General features: G+C 29.4%; 5 protein-coding genes across 9 annotated transcripts; 3 read left to right on the top strand and 2 right to left on the bottom strand.

Annotated features, from left to right (window-relative positions):
• Positions 1-263: 263 nt before the first annotated feature.
• Gar1 (Gar1 ribonucleoprotein) lies at positions 264-1,228 on the bottom strand. Its single transcript, XM_076408515.1, has 3 exons — positions 944-1,228; positions 666-881; positions 264-614 (listed from the first exon to the last, which is right to left on the bottom strand). The coding sequence occupies exons 1-3, from the start codon at positions 1,070-1,072 to the stop codon at positions 324-326; spliced, it is 636 nt and encodes a 211-aa protein (XP_076264630.1). The 5' UTR covers positions 1,073-1,228; the 3' UTR covers positions 264-323.
• An 861-nt stretch (positions 1,229-2,089) lies between these two features.
• LOC143198898 (glutathione S-transferase) lies at positions 2,090-3,774 on the top strand. 3 transcript variants are annotated; one of them, XM_076408518.1, is made up of 5 exons: positions 2,090-2,173; positions 2,838-2,981; positions 3,094-3,261; positions 3,346-3,488; positions 3,548-3,774. In XM_076408518.1, the coding sequence occupies exons 2-5, from the start codon at positions 2,846-2,848 to the stop codon at positions 3,710-3,712; spliced, it is 612 nt and encodes a 203-aa protein (XP_076264633.1). In that variant the 5' UTR covers positions 2,090-2,173; positions 2,838-2,845; the 3' UTR covers positions 3,713-3,774. The 3 variants fall into 3 exon arrangements, with proteins under 3 accessions (XP_076264633.1, XP_076264631.1, XP_076264632.1); XM_076408516.1 differs by having other exon boundaries at positions 2,126-2,277; XM_076408517.1 differs by lacking the exon at positions 2,090-2,173 and adding an exon at positions 2,585-2,661.
• Positions 3,775-4,436: 662 nt separating this feature from the next.
• Larp7 (La related protein 7) lies at positions 4,437-6,231 on the top strand. Its single transcript, XM_076408478.1, has 4 exons — positions 4,437-4,708; positions 4,816-5,500; positions 5,566-5,806; positions 5,869-6,231. Exons 1-4 carry the CDS (start codon positions 4,549-4,551, stop codon positions 6,169-6,171), a joined length of 1,389 nt encoding a protein of 462 aa, XP_076264593.1. The 5' UTR covers positions 4,437-4,548; the 3' UTR covers positions 6,172-6,231.
• A 1,110-nt stretch (positions 6,232-7,341) lies between these two features.
• Positions 7,342-20,523, top strand: LOC143198846 (NFX1-type zinc finger-containing protein 1). 2 transcript variants are annotated; one of them, XM_076408402.1, is made up of 20 exons: positions 7,342-7,536; positions 7,604-7,654; positions 7,717-8,141; positions 8,608-9,691; positions 9,798-10,249; positions 10,308-10,595; positions 10,652-10,785; positions 12,339-12,489; positions 14,080-14,245; positions 14,366-14,524; positions 14,579-14,836; positions 16,614-16,783; positions 16,940-17,187; positions 17,237-17,549; positions 17,651-17,929; positions 17,990-18,224; positions 18,294-18,645; positions 18,704-18,940; positions 19,028-19,197; positions 19,401-20,523. In XM_076408402.1, exons 1-20 carry the CDS (start codon positions 7,512-7,514, stop codon positions 20,093-20,095), a joined length of 5,892 nt encoding a protein of 1,963 aa, XP_076264517.1. In that variant the 5' UTR covers positions 7,342-7,511; the 3' UTR covers positions 20,096-20,523. The 2 variants fall into 2 exon arrangements, with proteins under 2 accessions (XP_076264517.1, XP_076264518.1); XM_076408403.1 differs by having other exon boundaries at positions 9,798-10,243.
• Positions 20,515-21,900, bottom strand: LOC143198878 (queuine tRNA-ribosyltransferase accessory subunit 2). 2 transcript variants are annotated; one of them, XM_076408483.1, is made up of 2 exons: positions 21,065-21,900; positions 20,845-20,984 (listed from the first exon to the last, which is right to left on the bottom strand). In XM_076408483.1, the coding sequence occupies exons 1-2, from the start codon at positions 21,830-21,832 to the stop codon at positions 20,940-20,942; spliced, it is 813 nt and encodes a 270-aa protein (XP_076264598.1). In that variant the 5' UTR covers positions 21,833-21,900; the 3' UTR covers positions 20,845-20,939. The 2 variants fall into 2 exon arrangements, with proteins under 2 accessions (XP_076264597.1, XP_076264598.1); XM_076408482.1 differs by having other exon boundaries at positions 20,515-21,900.
• Positions 21,901-21,955: the final 55 nt, after the last annotated feature.

Consider the following 21,955-nt stretch of genomic DNA (forward strand, 5'->3'; position numbering starts at 1 on the left):
TAGAATACTTTGATAATAATGTCTGAAAGTTTGTTTAAATCACTGCTGTATTCATGAGCTTCTGTGACTGTTACAGTTAACTCGGCAACGCTACATACGTGCAAAACATATATATATATATATATATATATATATATATATATATATATATATATATATATATATATATATATACATATATATATATATATATATATATATATATATATATATATATATATATATATATATATATATATGATATTAAAAATGATATTACAATATAAATATAAAAACTTTATTTTTTTTTATTACACATACATTCTTTCTTACACATACTAATATTACCACTTCTTAAAGCCCCGTCCACCGCCACCACCACCTCTGCTGTTAAATCCACCACGACCTCCAGAGTTCCTATTAAATCCACCACCTCTTCCACCTCCTCGGCCTCCCCATCCACCGCCATTACCACCACCTCTGCCACCAAAACTGCCTCTTCCTCCGCGCCCCCCCCGATCACCTCCTCGGCCGCCGCCACGACCACCACCTCTGCCTCCACGCTTTTGTACTGAGCCAGGCGGTTTTGGAAGAAACCTCTGAAGAGGTAACAATTTTGCTGGGTCTATAAACAACTAAAATGAACTCGATTAATGATGGAACTTAGTTGCAATAAATTAACAAACCTTCTGATTTTTTTTAAAGCCAGCTGCCTTTATGTTTTCACCCAAACGAATTGAAACCGAATAATCCCGGATATTTCCAAAGATCTCGTCTACTTTTCCAATTTGTTCTTTATTTTCTAAATATATGGGTGCATTAAAAAATGGTACGTCCTCTATTTCTACTTTGCATACCAAGTCATCTTGTACACTGTAGTCAAAAAATCCTAAAGGTACCACCTAAAAAATGCATATTCTTGAATACTGAAACATCAAATAAAGTTAAATAAAATAAATCATACTTGTTCTGGAGGTCCTTGATCGAAATTTCTGCCACCTCCACCGCCTCTTCCGCCGCCAAAACTATTTCGGCCACCTCGACCTCCACCTCCGCGACCACCAAAACCACCACGACCACCTCTGTATGACATAGTTAAAATTCACTTCGATCACGCACAATTATATTACGACAAAGCTGTAATCTTTAAAACATAGTACTCTTTCCTATGGTGCAACTAGAGTAATAACTTTCTATGGTAATGGTGCGACAAAACAAAACATGTGCTTGGTTAACTTTATAGTTATCCGGCTATATAGTAGTATATATACTCTATGATATTCGGCTTAACCTCAAAATATCTAAAATAGGGATGTCAAATAATATCGCATTTTTCTCAAAAACATTTATAAATTTCGGTATATAGATATCGATATATTTATTGACCGATTTTTTTCAATATCTTTTTACAAAAGTAGTAGATAGTTTTAAAGCTGGGTATTGAAAACGAAGAGAAGTTTTCTTTTCGCAGTTTTCCAATATTTTTATTCTCTGATATATCAATTTATAAAGTATCGATATTTTCGTGCCCGGCGAGCATAACTGTCAACAAATAGTTTTCATATTCTGTATTTATAATTTCAAATTTAAATAGCAACATTCGTATATAAATATAAGTATATATATTATAATACAACCATGGTTGCACTTAATATAATAAAAATGTAAAAATAAAATAAACATATTTAAGGTTTAAGTGTCATCATACATAAATACAAGGTATACAAATATTACATTTCATTTTAGAGTGGTCGCCGGCGAAAAAAATATCGGTATTCCTATCTATCTTTATATAAAAAAATATCGACAGATTGTTTCGATATTTTTTAAAATTTAACGATAAATCGATATATTAAAATCATTACGATATTTTTTTAAAAACCTTTGAAAGTAAGCACCAAAACAACTAAACCTAATTCAGTATCATTTTTATAATGTTTAATACCTATCTTTAATTTTCAAAAAATATATGGAAAGAGAGAAGCTGAAAAAAATATCGATAGAAAGTTATATTGGTCAATAAAATATGAGCAAAAATATCGATATAGTAGATTTATAAAAATATCGATAGATATAATTATCGATATTTTCGATAAAAAACGATATAAATATCGATAGATATAATTATCGATATTTTTTAGCGACTGACTATTTGTTATTAATTTTGGACTAAATAAATACTTAGAAACAGAAAGTAAGCGATTGTTGTAGACTCTTTGTTTGGTCGATTTACTAACGTCGCTGTTGACAGTTAGAGTTATTAATTACTATAAACCCATTTGCAGATCATTTAAAAGGGTGAGAAATATAGTTATTATTTGCAGATATGTTGTAAGCGCTAATAATAAAAATGTATCAAATATCTACATATTTTATATCGAAAAGTAAATTTTTTCGGATATGTAATTTATACCACTTATAAATATATTTAAAACATTAACGAAAATGTATTCAAAAAATTTTTGACTATAATATATAGGCTTCTCTATTAATTATATTTTATTTATTTAATAAGACAACTTTATAATGGTTATAAAAGTACGTTTAACACGTGTATTTAATTTGTTTCTTCACCCACTTGAAAATATAAGAGTATTTTTATCAGTATGAATGTTATATAATATATTAGAAATTGTTAATCAAAATATGGCAACACAAACAAATAATATGTAGACTGCTTATGTTAGTTTGTTTTAATATTTATTTTATAGCAATTTCATGAGATTAAGGGTTTTAGTATAAATTCTTTGGCCCTAATATTTTTCTAGAGTTCATTTATGGAACTCCAAGAAAACAATGTAGTAATTAAAGCCAATTTTTTTGCAACTTTCGCTATATTTTTTAACTTGGTTTTATAGCTCTAGCAATGGCATCATCATATAAAGTTACTTATTTTGATATTATGGGTCTTGGAGAACCAATTCGGGTGCTACTGAGTTATGGTGGATTAGATTTTGAAGATTTTCGTGTTCAGAGGGAAAGTTGGCCAAGCTTGAAACCTAGTAAGTGAAAATATAACTTCTTTTTTGCTATTAAATAAAAATGAGTGATTAATATACAAGTACAAAACAAGTGTTATTTTACTTGAATATGTACCAATATTATTGTTGCTAGGCATGCCTATGGGTCAAATGCCAACTTTAGAATATAATGGAAAAATTGCTCATCAGAGCATGGCAATTTGTAGATTTTTAGCAAAACAAGTAAAGTTAGTAGGAAAAGATGATTGGGAAGATTTGGAAATAGATGCGATGGTAGATACTGTTAACGACTTCAGACAGAGTAAGTCTACTTCAAATATATATATATATATATATATATATATATATATATATATATATATATAATATAACTTAATTAATTTAGAAATAGCCAAATATCATTATGAAAGTAATGAACAACTTAAAGAGGAATATGGAAAGATTTTATTCAATGAAATTATACCTTTTTATTTGGAAAAACTGGATTCTCAAGCAAAAACTAACAATGGATATTTAGTTGGTGGTCGTGTAAGTAACCATAACATATACTGTTTAATTTATTTTTATACATTTATATGTTTTTTCAGTTAACATGGGCAGACCTTGTATTCTTGGGATTGCTGGATTATATGGAATTTATGGCAAAAAAAGATTTACTTTGTAAATCACCAAATCTTCAAAGAGTAAAAGAAAATGTTTTGTCAGTACCCAATATTAAAAAATACATTGAAAAACGACCTAATAAACATTAAAAGTATAATAAATACAAAAGAAAATTGTAATTGTTATCGCATAAATAAAATATTTCAAAACAGCAGAGAACATTATTTAAGTAAAAATTTACTGTTCACTAAACAAAGTATTGCTATAAGTAAAAGAGCTAACATATTAGATTTGGTTTATGTGTCCATTTATTTACTTTATTATGTATGAAAGGTGTATGTGATTAATGAAATCACTGAAGTTTTAAGATTCACACTTAATAAAGAAAGCATGAGACGACAGTAAAGGGCATGGTTGGATCGTCTTTAACTATCTTCTCATATGTCAATTTTGGTGAAGTATGTGGAATGAGAATCTTGATTTGTATTAAGGTTATAATGTATATCCATACATATATTTGTATTTTGTGCTTACATCTATTTGAGAATGTTTAATATTCATGCATTATTATTAATAAAATAATTTTGAAATAGTTTAAATACAAAATAAATTAAATTTCATATCGATGTTCATTCTTTATACATAACCTGTAGATTAGGGGTGTTAGCCAAAAAAAAAGATATCGATATTTTTAACAAAAAAGAAAAATAGGAAATATTAGCCTAAAGAAATATATATTTGTTCTAAATATCTTAAAGAGTAATCACAATTTTGATAAATATTTTAAATTACTTAAATTAAGTACCTCCATTCTGAAAAAAACGAAAAATTTATCGATAATTTTTCATAATTTATCGATATTTTTTTCGGGTCTCTACTGTATATTCAAAAATTAACCTATCAGTAGGTTAATGCCTAGGTTTTGTATTTTTGATTTTTGGTTATTAAAATATCCCCATAAAATAAGAATATAATAGATATAACAATGGGCGAAGGAGAATGTGCAGTAGAAGAGCAACCTAAGAAATCTAGGCATCGAAAAAAATATTTGTACAGTACTATTTTACAACAAATGGAGTTCTATTTTAGTGATTCAAATCTTGCAAAGGACAGGTTTCTATCACAACTAATAAGTGAAAGCCCATGTATGTATTTTAGACTCATATATCATATATATATATATATATATATATATATATATATATATATATATATATATATATATATATATATATATATTATTAAATTGTAGATATTGATATTTCTGTGTTTTTACAATTTAATAAGATCAAAAAATTAAATTGCACAATTGAAGATATCCAAAAGGCCCTTAAGAAATCGGAACTAATTAGTTTATCTGAGGATGGAACTAAGTTATGCAGAAATAAACCCATAAAAATTAATGAAAACTCTGAATCATGCACAATATATGTTGAAAATATTAAGGCTGATGCATCTCATGAAACTCTAAGTCAGATTTTTTCAGATTTTGGTAAAGTTGTTTATGTTTCTATTCCTAAATATAAACATAATAAAGCAAATAAGGGTTTCGCTTTTATTGAGTATGAAAGTGAAGAACAAGCCACTGAAGCAATCACATTTTTTGAAAGTATAGGCTGTAAAATTTCTTCTGAAAAAAATCCAGAAGATCTTCAAAGTATACTTACATTTGAACATGTAGAAACTGGTAATTTAAATATGCCCCAAACTGTCAGGGATAATAGCGAAACTTTAGCAGAAAATCAAGTAAAATCATCTAAGAAAAGGAAAGTGAGTTTAGAAGATTCAAATGACGCAAAAAAAATTAAAATTGATAATGAACAAAAATTAGAACTTCAAGCAGATAATATTGAAGATGATGGAAAAAGGAAAAAAAAGAACAAAAAAGAAAAAAGGAAATTGTATATTAAAGAATTAGGAATGCAAATTTTATCTAAGTATGCAATATGTATTTTGTATTATGGTAATGTTAATATTAACAAATAAATTATGTTCATTTTAGAAAAGAATGGAAAAAGTTAAGGAATCGTTATCTAGATTTACAAAAGAAAAAAATGAAAGAATTTAAGCAATACTTAAGGAAGCAACATTCAGGTAAAAAGAAAGAATATTCTAAAGATGGTAAAGATTCTGAGAGGAGTGAAGAGAATGATGATGCTGGTATTAGTAAATTAACTTACACTCCCGGAGTTATTGTAAAACTTAAGTTGTTGGAACCATGTACTGATGTAAAGAAATTAAAGGTATTTTTTACAATTTTCTATATTAATTTTTTTAGCTGAGAAGATTAATACATTATTTTTAGAGTGAGGTGAGACTTTTATCGCCTGATATAAAATATGTCGATATACCATACTCACTTGAAAATGATGAAGTATATTTGCGCTTTGGTTGTTGTAACAGTGCCAAGGATTTTTGTACTAAGGACTTTATGGGTCAGAAGGTTATTTTAGCTGCAGAAGAAGAAGAACTTTATTGGGCTAAAATCAACAATGATAGATCATCTAAATTTCAAAAATTGTCAAAGAAACAGAGGGGTAGAGACAAAATTCTAAAAAAGGCAGATAAAGAAAGTGTTAAACATCTACGATTTGATGAAAATGATTAATTTCTTATGCGTTTGGCGTTCTTTATTTTTTAAGTGTACAATAAAAGTTGTAACTAGATAGTCTATTTTTTGATTATACTGTTTACAAGATATTAGTAGTATACTGTTTGAAATATTCAACAGGATTCTAAAAATTATAATATAAAAACAGAGAGATTTCTAAACCATAAAAATTAAAATTATTAAAATTTAAATCAGAAGTTGTCACAGTCCGCTGTAGAAGAGAATTCATATCTGTCAACCAATATGCTATTGTTGCCACAAGATATTAAATACTTTTCACCAAACATCGCCATAGTTGATTTTTTTGCACCCTAAGATTTTACTTCTTCACTGTTAGTGTTTACCACAAAGAAGTAATAATCATATTGGTAGGTATATTTCTAATAAAAGGTACGATTTATACACAGACACCTTTATGTAGTTATATCTTGAGTTTCAGTATTTATTATAAGTTTTAAGCAGCTTACAAAAAATATTTATTTCATTTTTTACTCAATAATAAAAACATGTCATATATTGGTTTTAATATTACAAAAGTGATTTGACTTTATTTGACAAAAACATCCTATACTGACAGACATATATTAACCGAAATTGATACAAACATAAATCTCATCTTGAAAATAAACAAAACAATTATTAAAAGTTGCCATTATAATGTTATTAAAATGAATTTAATGATATAAATTTTGTCTCATTATTTGTATTTAATTTTAATATTAATTTGTTTTTTTATTTTTGACCTATTCAAGCTTTTGATCACTAAATAATTCAGTTTTTATTTAGCAAATTATGCTTTACAAAAGAATAATAATCTTTTTGAACCTGTTATATACTCTATATTACATAGATTAATTACGACTCAGCCGCTCTATTTAATACCCCCATATTAAATATCACCAAACAAAAAAAAACAACGGGGATTTCCTAGACCTAACCTAAATTTCACCCTGACATTAATAATTATCTCATTCCAAGTAACATCCATATATCTGATATATAAGGGAAATAAATATTTATACATTTATTAATTTAGATATTTTCCATGGAATTATATAATGTAATAATATATTTTTATTCAAAAATTATTAAATTATTTATAATATTGAAATTTATAATTTACATTTCCATTCCCCAGGACAATCTATTTAGAATGAAGTTTAATTTACTGACATTTGGAGTGATGTATATATAATAGACAAATACTGCAAGTAGAATTCAGTTTTTGTATGGAATTTACAGACTATGTAGTGCTCTATGGTAGAATTCTATCATAGTCAAAGGGTATTTGAGAATTTTATGGTGTTAATTTTGTGTTCTTAAAATTTAACAAAATTATGCAACGAGGAAGGAATAAAAATGGTAAGAAACAAAAAACCTATCAATATTTATTATGTCATGTACTATTATCAATTATAATAATTTTTAGAACGTACTAGACGATATAATGATAATAACCCGAGGCAATCAACATCTGGTGGTAATATTATTATAAAAGTTTGATTTTTTCGTAGATAAATAGTGTTGAAATATATTTTGTAGGATTACCTTACAATAGGAGACGATCAACATCAAATAGTGATGTTAGAAGAAATCACGCTGAGAATGGCAATACAAGAAAAAAATGTTATAATCAAAATCAGTCAAATTCACATGAAAATCTAAATGTTCGTAATCAGAATCAATCCGAGTTCAAAAATGCCAAGCTACTTGGTTTTAAGTTTTTGGAAAGTTTGGTTGAGCAAGACCCACAAGATATATTCTTGACATTGTGTAATGAAAAATCTGGATTTAAAAAGTTATTAAATAGTACTGAAATTACAAGTGATAGGATTTGCTTAGTTGTTACATTAATAGCCAAACTGTGCAAATTTTCTTTTAATACCAAAAATGATTTCATAACAGATTTATTTACTAGCAATTTTAAAGATAAGCTTACTGCTTTTATCTCATCAATTGTAACCCAGGTAAGTTTTTTATTATAATTTTTTTTTTCCATTTCTGCTGAACTACATTATTGCTTGCACATGCAATCTTATCTTGCTTTTAACATTCAATATTTACAGATGTTTCTGCTGTACTATACACTAAGTTTATCATAATTTGGCCAGTGGGCAAATATTTATATTCTGTTATCATAGAAGTAAAACTAGTTAACATGCCTAATTATAGATTGTAAAAGAGCTTTATAATATGCAGAATTTTTTCAAATATAATAAATAGAGGTAGTGGCAGTTGCTTAATTTTTTCATCCTCTAGATTATGTTTAATAAACAATATAAATTATACTCAGATCTGATGTTTATTTGAGTTTTATATATTTGAAAGAACATTACATTTAATTTATCATTAAGTATGTGTATCATGTATTAGTTACTTTTTTATTAATTATGCTTAACTGACTGTCAAGTGTAATTATTTAATAATTTTCAGACAAATCATGACAAAAGGCAGAATTCATATTTCTGGAGGGATACAGATATGTTTTGGCTTAGTATAATCCAGATATCAGAGACTGTTTGTAATTTAATTCCTTCCCATTCAAAAGAAGTGCACAGCATATTAAATAATCTGGATATTTTGTTCCCTATATTTGAACAACGTCATAAAATGCATATATCGGATTCCATCAAGGAATCAGTCAAAAAGTTAATTGATTTAGCAGAGAGAAAAATTCGGTGCGCTGAAGTGCGCCTTTCGTTTAAAAAAGGTGGAAGCATAGATGACTATGATCTAGAGCCACCAGATGATTTTAGGGCTATCCAGATAATGCCTAATGTCGAAGAACTACTAGGGCAGTCTCGGGTCTTTTTACGTTCAAATATTGTGGATAGAGCATATAGAGATGTTGATCATTATTTGGATGTACAATTTAGATTATTACGGGAAGATTTTGTAGCACCATTGAGACAAGGAATTACAGCTTATCGTAAGAATTTAACTTTATCTAAAAATAGCCCAAAGGAAAAAGTTGATAATATAAAGTTCTATAAAAATGTTAAAATTTTAAACGAAGTCACAATCAACGAATTGGTGTGCTATAAAATCAAATTGAATTTTGACAAGTCCAAAATGAAGAGCATGAAGTTGTCAAAGAGGTTTATGTTTGGCTCTCTGGTCTGCTTAACTAAAAATAATTTTGAATCATTGTTGTTCGGAAGAGTTGCCGAGAAAAATATTAACGATTTCAAAAATGGTGTTATCGTTCTTAGTTTTGATGAACAAATTGTCGTTGACTTTTCTGCTGATTATTTGCTTCTTGAAAGTACAGTATATTTTAAACCTTATTACCATGTTCTTAACACACTGCAGACCATGAGCCCTTTTAAATTTCCAATGGAGAGATATATAATCAAATTAGAAAATAATGTAGTGCGCCCTAAATATTTATCAGACCAGGTAATGATTGAATGTCCGAGTGGTTTAAATCAATCTCAGGTTAGAGCTTTTAAGGCTGCTCTAAACGAAGAACTCTGTATAATACAAGGACCTCCTGGTACAGGTAAAACATATATAGGTAAGTCTATGTTAAGTTAGTTAGAATTTAGTTATTGCGTTGGTTGTATTTTATTTATAGACCAAGTAAACCAGTTATCTGTTTGTTTAATCACCGTATTTTATAGGTCTGAAAATAGTCCAAGCCTTACTAAGTGTATCCAAACTATGGTTTGATGAAGGACCAATATTGATTGTTTGCTATACCAATCACGCTTTGGATCAGTTTTTAGAACATTTGTTAAAGTATACACACAGTATTTTAAGAGTTGGTGGGCAGTCGAAAAGTGAAAGGCTGCAACAATACAATTTAGTTAACAGGAAAAGGAAATTTAAAAAAATTGACGAGGTTTCATCAGAGCGTAGACATATTAACAAACTTATGAAGGAAATATCGGAATATACTTCCACTCTGAATCAAATACAATCTAACAATTGCGTTTTAAAATTTGATTGCTTCGAAACAGTTATTACAGATTATCATTCAACTTGGTTTAAACATGCATCCGATAATGATGTTATAAAATGGTTAATGGCAGGAAAATATACTTATCAGGAAGAAGATAACTATAACGTTAGGGTGATTTATAATTGTATTTGTTACTATTAAAAATGTATTAATGATTTATTTGTTTTAGGATGGAGGAGAATTGAATTCAACTGTTGATGAATATGGCATTGAAGGAGTCGATGACTTTGAAGAAGAGGACTTTGATAATCCTAATGATATTCTATTAGATGACATCTTTCGAAAAGCGGATTCGACTCCAAAACTAAAGGTTTTAATGAGTATAAGTGATTTTCAGTCAAAAGTTAAATCTATTCAACATAAAATAAATATGGCGATGGAATCTGATGATTTTGATTTGCTAGACAAATTAGAGGCTGATTTGTTTGAAGTTCAAGCAGATTGTACCTATTTGGAGGTTGTATTTCTAAATTTTTGTTTCTGTGCAATATAATATATAGACACAAATTATAGAAACAATTGAGAACGTATGATTCCACGAAAAATTATGCCAAGAGGTATAATTTATCCATGCCTGATCTGATGTCTGCTACTGATAGATGGGAATTTTATTTTTATTTAAAGAATCAATTAACTTTAAAATTAAGGTAAGATTGCTAAAAATTTACGTATACCTTTTTCTAATTTAAAAGTTAATATAAGAATTATTGAATGCAAATTATAGCCTAGTTAATTAACATAGTCATTATTTCGTTGATGTTGTTATATGCAGAATCATAATATTTAAGGCGTTACATTACTTTAGCGTGTTGAAGAATGAATCTTTTTTGAGAATTTTTTTTTTTTGAAAACATCTTGTATTTTTTATGTGATTCTTAATAAAACATCTACCTTATACTTATTATTTATCTGTAGTTCATACAATAAAACAGTGAACTTACGTCATCAAAATGTCGTAATGTGACTATCAACTCTGAGTTTTAGTTCATTTTGGCTTTAACATACATCAATATTCTAATCAAAATAAAATAATTAAACTGTTAAATATAAAAAATATATTATTAAATAAAAATATTCTGTTATAAAATATAATTTATTTTAACATTGCAGTACATCTAATGCATATATTATCGAATAATTAAAATTACAATTAAATTATACGGTTGTAATAATTTGTAGATATTGAAGTTCTGTTTTGATATATTTAGATTCATATTTTTCCATACCACCTATGAGTTAGAGTTCCAGGCGCGTTTTTTTAGTAGTAGTGGTATCCTCTGGAGGCCTAATCCACCTAATTAACCTAAATATCCAAGTAATATATATTTTATCTTCATTAAAGAGCTCATTTACCTTTTATGCTTAGTTCTTGTTTCCTTGTAAAGTCATTTTGATATCACTATGTTTCTCTTTAGATTGTTCTGTTACTACCAATATACATCTTTTTTTTTTATAAAACTACATTTAATCAATGTATATTCTGAACAATTACACACACATCTTTGTATATAAATCTTTCACGCTTTACGATAAAATTTCATACAGTTATCGTATATTAATTATATACTCACCTTATAGACACCATCATAGAGCTAACATCAAGCGCTACACGCTAATAAATATTTTCAATAAAAACCGCATCAGCTTAATATTTATCAGTAAAACTGTCTACCTGTGTAACGAATTTTACTTGAAGTCTTGCACTTTATTCCATTATCACGTTCCTGTTCGAAGTAACTGATTAGAGACGCAATCTGTTCGTTCTGTCTGGTTTCGGCATTTTCAATCAAACCGTTAAAACAACGTTTGCCGGTTTATAACCTATAGTTATTACAATTAATATCTTGAAGAATTAACCACCGGGTGACTTTTGCAGGCAGATTCGGTTACATGTTCAAACGTATCAAGCAGAATTTAGAAGGAAAGTATTTTCTGATTCTAAAACGAATTTATAAATTACGACAGTCAATACATTAAACATATTGACGACATAAGTTGTTTCATTTTCGCCAAAGGACCTTTTCAATATTCTTGAATAGTTTATTTAAATGAGCATGATGAATGACTAAGGTGAAGATTGTCTCAAGGAGCACTCTTCATAGTTTTTGTTCTACATATAAATGTTTACATCTCGGTGTAGTTAGACAGACGACCTATTACACCATAGGACCGGATTACTATTAACTGATATTTTTTTTAGACAAGATCTAAGTAATATCAGAGAAGTATTTAATCGACACTATAGAATGTATTCAGATTTACGTGACATTGAAAACGCTCATGTTATGAAAGAGCATAAAATCATTGGTATGACAACAACAGCAGCAGCTCGTCTAAGGAGTGCACTGAACGTAAGCGAATATAAAGTTTATTATGTAGCTGTCGTGCTTTATTTTAATTACACCAGTATTTCATTAAATTTAAATATACTATAAATTCTTAGAGATTTCTTACGTAATTAACATTATTATTAATTAACATAAAGTACGTATTTTATATTATTTAATTTTAATGAAAGAAGTGGCGATTTATTGAACAACCGGCTCAAACATAGGATGAAAAGCTAGAAGAGTGTGGCACGAAACCAGAAATGCTGTAGGCGAAACAGTATTTAATAGAATTAATAATTAGACAAATCGAAATATTATAGAATATAAACAGAGTTGCTTCGGAAAATATGTAAGTGAATTACGTTCGGAAGCAGGCAAAGACTACTCGCTAGGGAAAGCAGCTCAGAGATTTAAAAACATTTAGCTAACGTATTCCAACCGAATAATATAAAAGCTGCAATATATATATATATATATATATATATATATATATATATATATATATATATATATATATATATATATATCCTGTTTATCAGCCCGATGTAGCTGTAAATATGATTTCTCCACTTGACAACCTAAAAAAGCCTCTGGAATTAATTATATTTCCCCTAAGTTATTGAAAGAGCTGGCACGAAAATCAGTAATCATGTTGACATACATATTCAATGCCTGTTTCACAATGAAGTATGCCCCGAAATGGTTTAAGGTCGTTCGGATAATTATGCCTAAAAACATCACAAACTGGCAAAACAAGTTAATTCTTACAGGCCTATTTCGCTACGACCAGCCATATCAAAATTATTTGTGAAATTGTTGTCAAAAGGTATTAAAACTTCTATGGAAATACCAGGTTTCCAGTTTGGATTTCGAAAACATCAATCGACGTGCACAGAGTAACAACGTTGTTGAAAAGGCATTGGAAGAAAAGAAGTACTCCCCGGCTTGGATTGGTGTATCAGTCAATCATAATGCCAATTTGGACCTATGGGGTGCAAATATAGAATTGTACTAAAAGATCAGACCAACTAGTAAACCAATGTACCCAAAACAAACTTCTACGATTAATTACCAGTGCTTATCGCTACGTACCCAACGAAAAGCTGTACGATGACCTCGAAATCAAGTGGATATACGAAGTGATTCAAGATTTTGCCTTAAAACATGAAATAAGGTTACCAAATCACAGCAACGTGGAAGCAATACAGCTACTGGACAGCATACCGAAATTCAGAAGATTGAAGCGAATCAAACCACACGAACTTTTTTAGTGTATAAGTATATTCTTATCTTTAACTTAGGTTGTTTATTTTTATTTTAATTTGAGAGATATAAACTAATGTATTAATCTGGTACTCGCCTTGCGTATATTAATGCAAGTCCAACAGAACTATAGTAATAAATTAATTTGTATATTAAGATTGTACTAAGTATATCTAATGTAAGATGTAATTATTAAAAAAAATTAACTTCTTGGCTACATTTTAATCTTCAATATAAACTGTAACTTATTTAGTACTTTATGCTCCCATGTGTATTATAACAATATTATATTGTTAAGCACTGTGCATTTTGTTGAAAAATTGTTCTTTAACTTTTATATTTTTTTAGGAAGTTGCTTCTCCAATTGTTATTGTTGAAGAAGCAGCAGAGGTTTTGGAAAGCCATATAATAACTGCTCTGTCAGAAAATTGTCAACACCTAATTCTAATCGGTGACCACCTTCAGCTTAAACCATCAACCGCTGATTATAAAATTGAAAGAAATTATAATCTTGGTTAGTAAATTAATTCGTGTAAATTAGTTTTATACAACTAATTGGCATTTTTCCAAATATTTAATTATGTTACATAATTGATTATTTCCGTAATGATTATTATTACCTTTCTTTTTGTAGGCATCAGTTTGTTTGAACGATTGGTTAGAAATAATGTAAGATGTTATACACTAAATGTCCAACATCGTATGAGACCGGAAATATCCAGTCTTATTAAACCAAGTATTTATGAGAATTTAATAGATCACAATACAACACTGGATCGTGAGAGGATTTTAGGTATATTTAATATTTGTGTATAAGTTATAAAGTATTGTGGCATATTATTTTTAGGAATGAATAAGTGTTTATATTTTATTCATCATTCTGAAAAAGAAACTAGTAATGATACTAGTAAGTCTAATGAACATGAAGTCATAATGTTTATTGAACTCGCAAAACGATTAATATTGAATGGTTACAAGGGAAGTCAAATAACAATTCTAGCGGCATATCTCAATCAGATGTTTTTATTTAAAGAATACATTAAGAAACATGAAAATAAAAAACTTCTTGAAGGAATCCCAGTATGTGTTTTAGACAATTACCAAGGTGAGTAAAGTAGCAGAGTAAATATAAGTTATGAAATGTGAAGGTTTTAAAATATAACAAAAACTTTTATTTTCCGAAAAGAAGTGGAAACTGTTGAATCTCTCCCCATTTTGGATGTGGTCATACGTTGTTATAGATAGACACCATTGGAAGACAACAATTTTCCTATTATTCAATTCACACCGTTTCCTTTCAATTGCCAGACATAATTTCTCTTACTGTCCATGAGAATCTCTTTCAGAGTTTAGAGTTTATCTCTCACAACACATGTAACGAAATATTTCATGCTTCCTATTGTTGTATGAGATCCACTATTCCAATGTTTACGAAACATGGTCCGGTATTTTTCTTAATACTATTTAAATTGGTTCGATTAGGTAGAATAATACATGTTTATTAATAGTAAGAATGTTTTATTAATAAAACATATTTTGTTATCGCTCATTTAGTAGTGATTAAAACCCAGCTTCACATTTATGAGTTGTGACCAAAAGCATTAAAAAAGTTATGGCTTGATGAACTAATTTTGTGTATTCTTGACGACAAAATAACCAAAACCAATTTATCAATTGTCTAAATAAATCAACATTTCAATCTGACAAATTAGCCTCGGAATCTAACTTGAATGTAAATGGGTTTCTTATCCAAGCTTTTTCGCTGTGGTTTGGACGAAAATTTTCTCTCAGACCTCATAAATGTTCCATTAATTTGAGATGTCCTGTAGCAACGCAATCAAGTTGTACTCTTTTTGTATTCCACTTAAACCACTAAATGCTTTGAAGATCCCTGTTTCCGTGCGTTGTGGTCACACATTAAATTCTTGCAGCTTCCACCTTGTCCTGCACTTTAAATATTGTTATATTGATACTTTACTGTGCCATGTTTAGATTATTTACAAATTCAAAAATATCAGATATGTAAGATACTTTTGCCAACCAATTAACATCGTGATAACATATCACATCTATAATATGTTACCTCTTGATTGCTATCTCACCTCACAGTGAAACAGAAGTTGATAATCACTTTCCATTTCTTTGCAGAAAACAATGAATAATCTTGAGTTAAGTGGACGTAATTTTATAAAGTTTAAGAACTTGATATACTCTTGCTTCATTGCTGTCGAGGGTAAAATACTACAGTATGTCCATACACATTCTGGCGCTATAACTTTTACCGTTGGTTAAAGCCCAGTACGAATATCTGATATTGCTCGTGCTCCTTCACTACTCAGTCCCACACTCTTCTTCCATTCAGTGTTATTTTTGGCTTACGACTGTTTTTTTTTTTCAATATTATCTGAAATCATGTCATTATTTTTATTTGCAAATCGATGAAAGTACAGACATATTTGTATATATTTCTGACAACAGGACCGACAGTCGAAGAAATAGTTTACTTGATTAATGAACATATCACCAAAAACAGCCGTTTATTTGAATTTATATTAGAACTTGTACCAACTCACTATCATTCAACTGTTTACTTGCGCGGCTCCCGGAACTAGTTCTTTGTTTTACTACCCATTTATCTATTTCTCACCGCTTACGAATATTTACGATGCGTTGATAGATAGAACGTATTATTTTTAAAACAAGTCAGGAATGGTGCGATCCGGACATATTTAATCATTTGCACACATTAGATGTTCGTGATGTAACTTTTTCGTATATAGCACATATTTTTTCTAAAGCCTACGCTGCGTTGTTTTGTGGAAATGATATTACAAATTATTATATAATTTTCTATAATTTCTATATTGTTAATACGTTTTTAGGTGAGGAATCCGATATAATCCTTCTATCATTAGTGAGGAATAATGCCGAAGGTGTTGCTGGTTTTTTAAGGATACAAAATAGAGTTTGTGTTGCTTTATCACGAGCTAGAAATGGTTTATATATAATGGGTAATATGAACCTGCTGCTGAGTTGTCACAGTGAAAATAATGTAAGATTTATTAGAGGTTTTCTAGGCTTGTGCTAATTCTTTTAAGCTTGTTATGGTGTATGTCCATCTATATTATAGCGGTTATATATAAATTACGACAAATGGCCAAATAAATAATAAAAATAAGATGTATTATTAAATAAATCATTATTTTAGATATGGAGTAGTGTGTATAAAACGTTAAAAGATCAAGATGCTATTAGTGAATATTTTCCGTTGAAATGCGAAATTCATCCATCTGAAACGATCTCTGTTAAAACAGTTGAAGACTTTCAGGCTATTAGCGGGGGTGGTTGTCTTCGTATATGTGCAACCAAGTTATCTTGTGGTCACCCTTGTCAAAAGCTGTGCCATTTGGAAGATATGGAACATATATTATCAAAATGTCATTTTCCCTGTGAACAGTATGTCTTAATTTAATAGACAAAGCTCGATTATTAATATTATTTTCAGAGTTTTATGTTCAAATCCTAAACACATATGTAAAAAAAAGTGTCACGAAAAATGTGGACTTTGTACATATGAAGTTGACTATATATTGTCGCCTTGTATGCATCCTGCTACTCTGCCGTGTCATATGAACCCAGAGGAGTATAATTGTATATTTCCAATACCGTCGACACTTCCGTGTGGGCATGAAGCTGATAGACCATGTTCTGTTGATGAATATACATTTTCTTGTCCAGTTGATTGCAAAAAGAGACTTGAATGTGGGCATACATGTAAAAGAAAGTGTCATGATCGAGATGACCCAGATCATTTACAAGTAAGATGTTGTTTGACTTGTTATTATAATTATAGTGTTTTTAAAAAACATAGAGTATTATAAAAGATAAATCAGAACCATGTTTTACATATTTTTTATAGCATGTTTGCAATCAACGATGTGCCCGTCCAAAACGTGGTTGTAAAACTCTAAACGATGAAAACGAAGCAGTCCATAGATGTCAGAAACTGTGCTATCAGGATTGTGAAGAATGTACGCACGAAGTTAAAAGGTTGCGTTCTTGTGGTCATAAGAACACTATAATGTGCAAGGATAACGTGGAAAATGTTCCCTGTATAAAACCTTGTAAGAAAATTTTACCATGTGAACATAAGTGCACAAACAAATGCTCCGAGGTTTGTTCTACGTGCGTAAAAAAGGTGATTCATCATGAAGAGCATTATTCAACAATTAAACTTTATTTTTATTATTTTATTTAGGTTAAAAAGGCAATACCCGGCTGTAATCATATAATTGAAGTAGTGTGCTCTCTAATTCCTGAACGTTCTATGTGTAAATCTAAAACATGCCCCAGGATATTACCATGTGGTCATTTATGTAAAGAACAATGTAAAAACCAATGCACACAGCTTTGTAGAGAACCCGTTAAATGTAACATTGAATTGCCATGCGGACATATTATAAATAGCATTATGTGTTACTTGCAAAATGAAAGTAAATATAAAAACCAATATGGTTCATGCAATGTTAATTCTATTTAATTCTGCATACATCAACTTGTAGGATCAACTGAAGTGTTATTACAACATTGCCCGCATCCATGTGACTCTATTTTGAAATGTAACCATCGGTGTTCTGGAACTTGTGGACAGTGTGTGCAATCTCGCTTTCACTTAAAATGTACACAAAAATGTGGAGCGACTTTAGTTTGCTCTCATGAATGTACAATTCCTTGTAGGGAGGCGTGCCGTCCATGCTCTAAACCATGTCAAGTTAAATGTGCTCATAGCACCTGTCCGCTAAAATGTGGACAACCGTGTAAATCATGTACTGAAGTTTGTAAAAGAGAATGCGAGCACATCAAATGTAACAAGAATTGCGGACAAATTTGTGATGTAGGTCCGTGTACAGAAAAGTGAGATATACAGCAGTTATTTAATAGTATTCATATTTAATTAATCTCATTTTTTAAGATGTAAAAAGCACCTGAAGTGTGGCCACCTTTGCGTAGGATTTTGTAATGATCCTTGCCCCGACCTATGTAGGAAATGTGATAAGGAAGAATTAACACAAATCTTTCTTGGTAATGAAGATAATCCAGATGCCATATACGTAATGTTAAATGATTGCAAACATATATTTGAAAGTAGTGATCTTGAAAAGTGGATGAAAATGGATGCGGACCAAATAAAATTTAAAGTTTGTCCTCGGTAAGTAATGTAATATGATGATGTAAACGTAATAAATAAATGTTATTTAATTAGTGCACTAAAAACTATTTAATACTTTTTCTAAAGGTGTTCCACTAGCATTAAAACAACTGAAAGATATAGTGATTATATAAAAAGATCGATGCAAGATATTGCTGCTGCAAAAGTCATATCGTATGGAACAAATAACGACAATGAGAAATTAAGGCGTGAACTTCTTGACGAAATTTTTAGGCTTGAAATAAAGATTCCGTCAGGTAATATATATTGCTATACTTTTGCCAATAACATCACTATTGGAATTTGGTTTTGTTTCAAATCCTGTTAATTAAAACAAGTAATTTTATTGTTAGTCTAATTTTTAAATTTTCCTCAAAGCTCTACTAGATAAAGAAAAGTATAAATATTATCTGGATTTTTAAAACTTTTTTGGGTACATCTAACTCACTTTACTTTTTAGAGGTTCGCCTTTTTTTGAACAATTTTGATAATATGAAAAGGAGATTAAATCCATTAAGGGGTTTTCGTAAACAGCATATAAATAAACTGGAATTATATGCCATAAAATCGAAAATTCAAATACTTACAAATATATGGAACACTCTTAAAGATACGAGACTACCGTATACTAACAGAATTACTGATCAGTGCAATTTAATATGCAAAGTTCTTCTAAGATCAGAAGATCAGATTACTGATCAGGAAATTGAAGATATCAAATACGAGACTATGCGGCTGGATCGAATCGTTCAGCTGAATAAATTACAGTTATCCTTACCTCCTTCTCATGAAACGGGAAAACTTCTTGAGCAACATATATGTGGACTCCTTTTTCAACCTTCCAGATACAATTTAAATTTGGACAGTAAAATAAGTGCCTATATAAAAAATTTATCCAACGAAATTAATGTCATAATTACTGATGCTGAGCGCATTGAAATTGTTAAAGCAATAGGACTAGCAAAGGGTCATTGGTATAAATGTCCAAATGGACATCCCTATGCGATAGGCGAGTGTGGTGGAGCTAACCAAATAGCAAGATGCCTTTGTGGTGCTCAAATTGGAGGTATGGATCACCATCTTTTGAGAAGCAACGCTCATGCTGGTGAAATGGATGGATCAGAGAGACATGCTTGGCCAGGGGGATTATATTAATCATGTTACGATAACAAACTAAAATATATCAAAATGTACTGCTGGTAAAAAGCAGTATGTAAACGTACAGCAGAGTACACTAATTTGTTAAATTTATTTAGTCTCTAGCATTCTTTATCTTAGTCTTTGGTATTTTAAAAGATACCACCCTATATGTTGTAATGGTGTCTTCTATTTTATTAATTTCATGTATACCTTATGAACAATCTATTATATCATTAATATATCGACCTAGCATTCTTAATATATTTTCAATATTGAATAAAATATTTGTATTTTGTTAATCCTACATAAAATGTTGCATGGGATTATGCAAGAGAAAACCTACAGAAATCAGTAAATAAAGTATCTATATGTACGTTAACGTTGTGCGGTCAGAAAATACCCCTTATATTGTAACATAAAAAATAAAATATAAATTTTTCAAATATATTCTTTTATTAATACATTTAATATAGCATGTTAACATGTTATATTGATTTAATACAAAAGAAAACCATATCTTTGTTATTGTTTAAAACTCGTATATCATGTATTTTGTGCCACAAAGTTATTAATTTGTTGATACTGATTATACTGACATGATATTCGATTTTCTAAAGTGTCTAAGTTTCCATTTTTAATACAATCCCTAATTTTTTGGAAAAACCTGAGCATATGATGAACATTATGAATCATGATTAAAACTGAACCTAAAAGTTCTTGAACTGTAAGTAGATGGTGAATGTATCCGCGAGTATATCCATTACAGGTAATACATTTACATCCCAATAACAGTGGTTTAAAATCATCTACATATTGTTCATTGCATAAATTTATTTCATAGCTTTCATACGCTTCATCTTCATCTATAGAAAATGTAAGAACAGCAGATCTTTCTGTTAAGATTCTACAATATGAGGTGTCAAATAAATCAATGCCACAATTTATAAGTTTTAATATATTTAAAGGACTCCAACATCCACTCACAGCCTTTAACTTTTCTATTGGTAAGTTATCGATAATTTCTTCAACAATATGGGAAACATCATTAAATGGTAGAAATTCAACTTCAGGTCCGTTGTTATGAAGACCATCAATAAGATACCCTTGAACATATTTGTTATTTGGAAGAATTAACTCAAGGCATTTTTGTCTTGACTTTGAACAATAACCCCCAGCTATCGGAGCAATGACAAATGCATCTTTGAGGGCCAATGACTTTTTGTGATAACTTATACATTGTTCATTAAATATTACAGTATTATCAACAGATTTGGTTAGTCTCTTCTGGGCACTTGCTATGTTAGTATCTCCATCTGATAGCAAACAATACATATCTGGTTTTAAACTTTCAATTAAACTCATGTACTTTTTACTATCATATAAGACTTTTCCATTTTTCGTAAATACAGGTACTTTCTCTTTAACATGATGTCCTTGTTTTGTTAAATTGGAAGGATCGTTTAGGGTGATGTACGTTAAACTGTCCTTATTACCAATAAATTCAGCTATATCTCCATTGTAAGTTTGCATAACATCGCTATAGTTATGGATACTCACTAGTGGTATTTGTAATATGTGAGGTTCTTTGCTTATTAATTTAAAAACTTCGTGAGTAATATGAGGAATGTGCCCGGCTTGTGTATGCAGTACTGCTAACGGTGTTTCTAAATTAATCTCTGCAGATCCTTTAAATTGATGCAATTGACCTATTCTAGGTGCTTTTTTGATAACACTTTCAACCGTAAATTTCATGTTTATTCACGGTTTTCAGTAAATAAATTTTAACTTTCGCTTAAAATATCAAATAAATAAAAAAAAACCTAAATGACATCTATGCTGTGTTGACAAATTTTATAAAAATTAGTCATATATTAT

Source organism: Rhynchophorus ferrugineus, unplaced genomic scaffold (assembly GCF_030347505.1).
Source record: "Rhynchophorus ferrugineus isolate W39M unplaced genomic scaffold, kcgeb_rfMv2 rfM6, whole genome shotgun sequence".
In the NCBI taxonomy this organism is placed as follows: Eukaryota; Metazoa; Arthropoda; class Insecta; order Coleoptera; family Curculionidae; genus Rhynchophorus; species Rhynchophorus ferrugineus.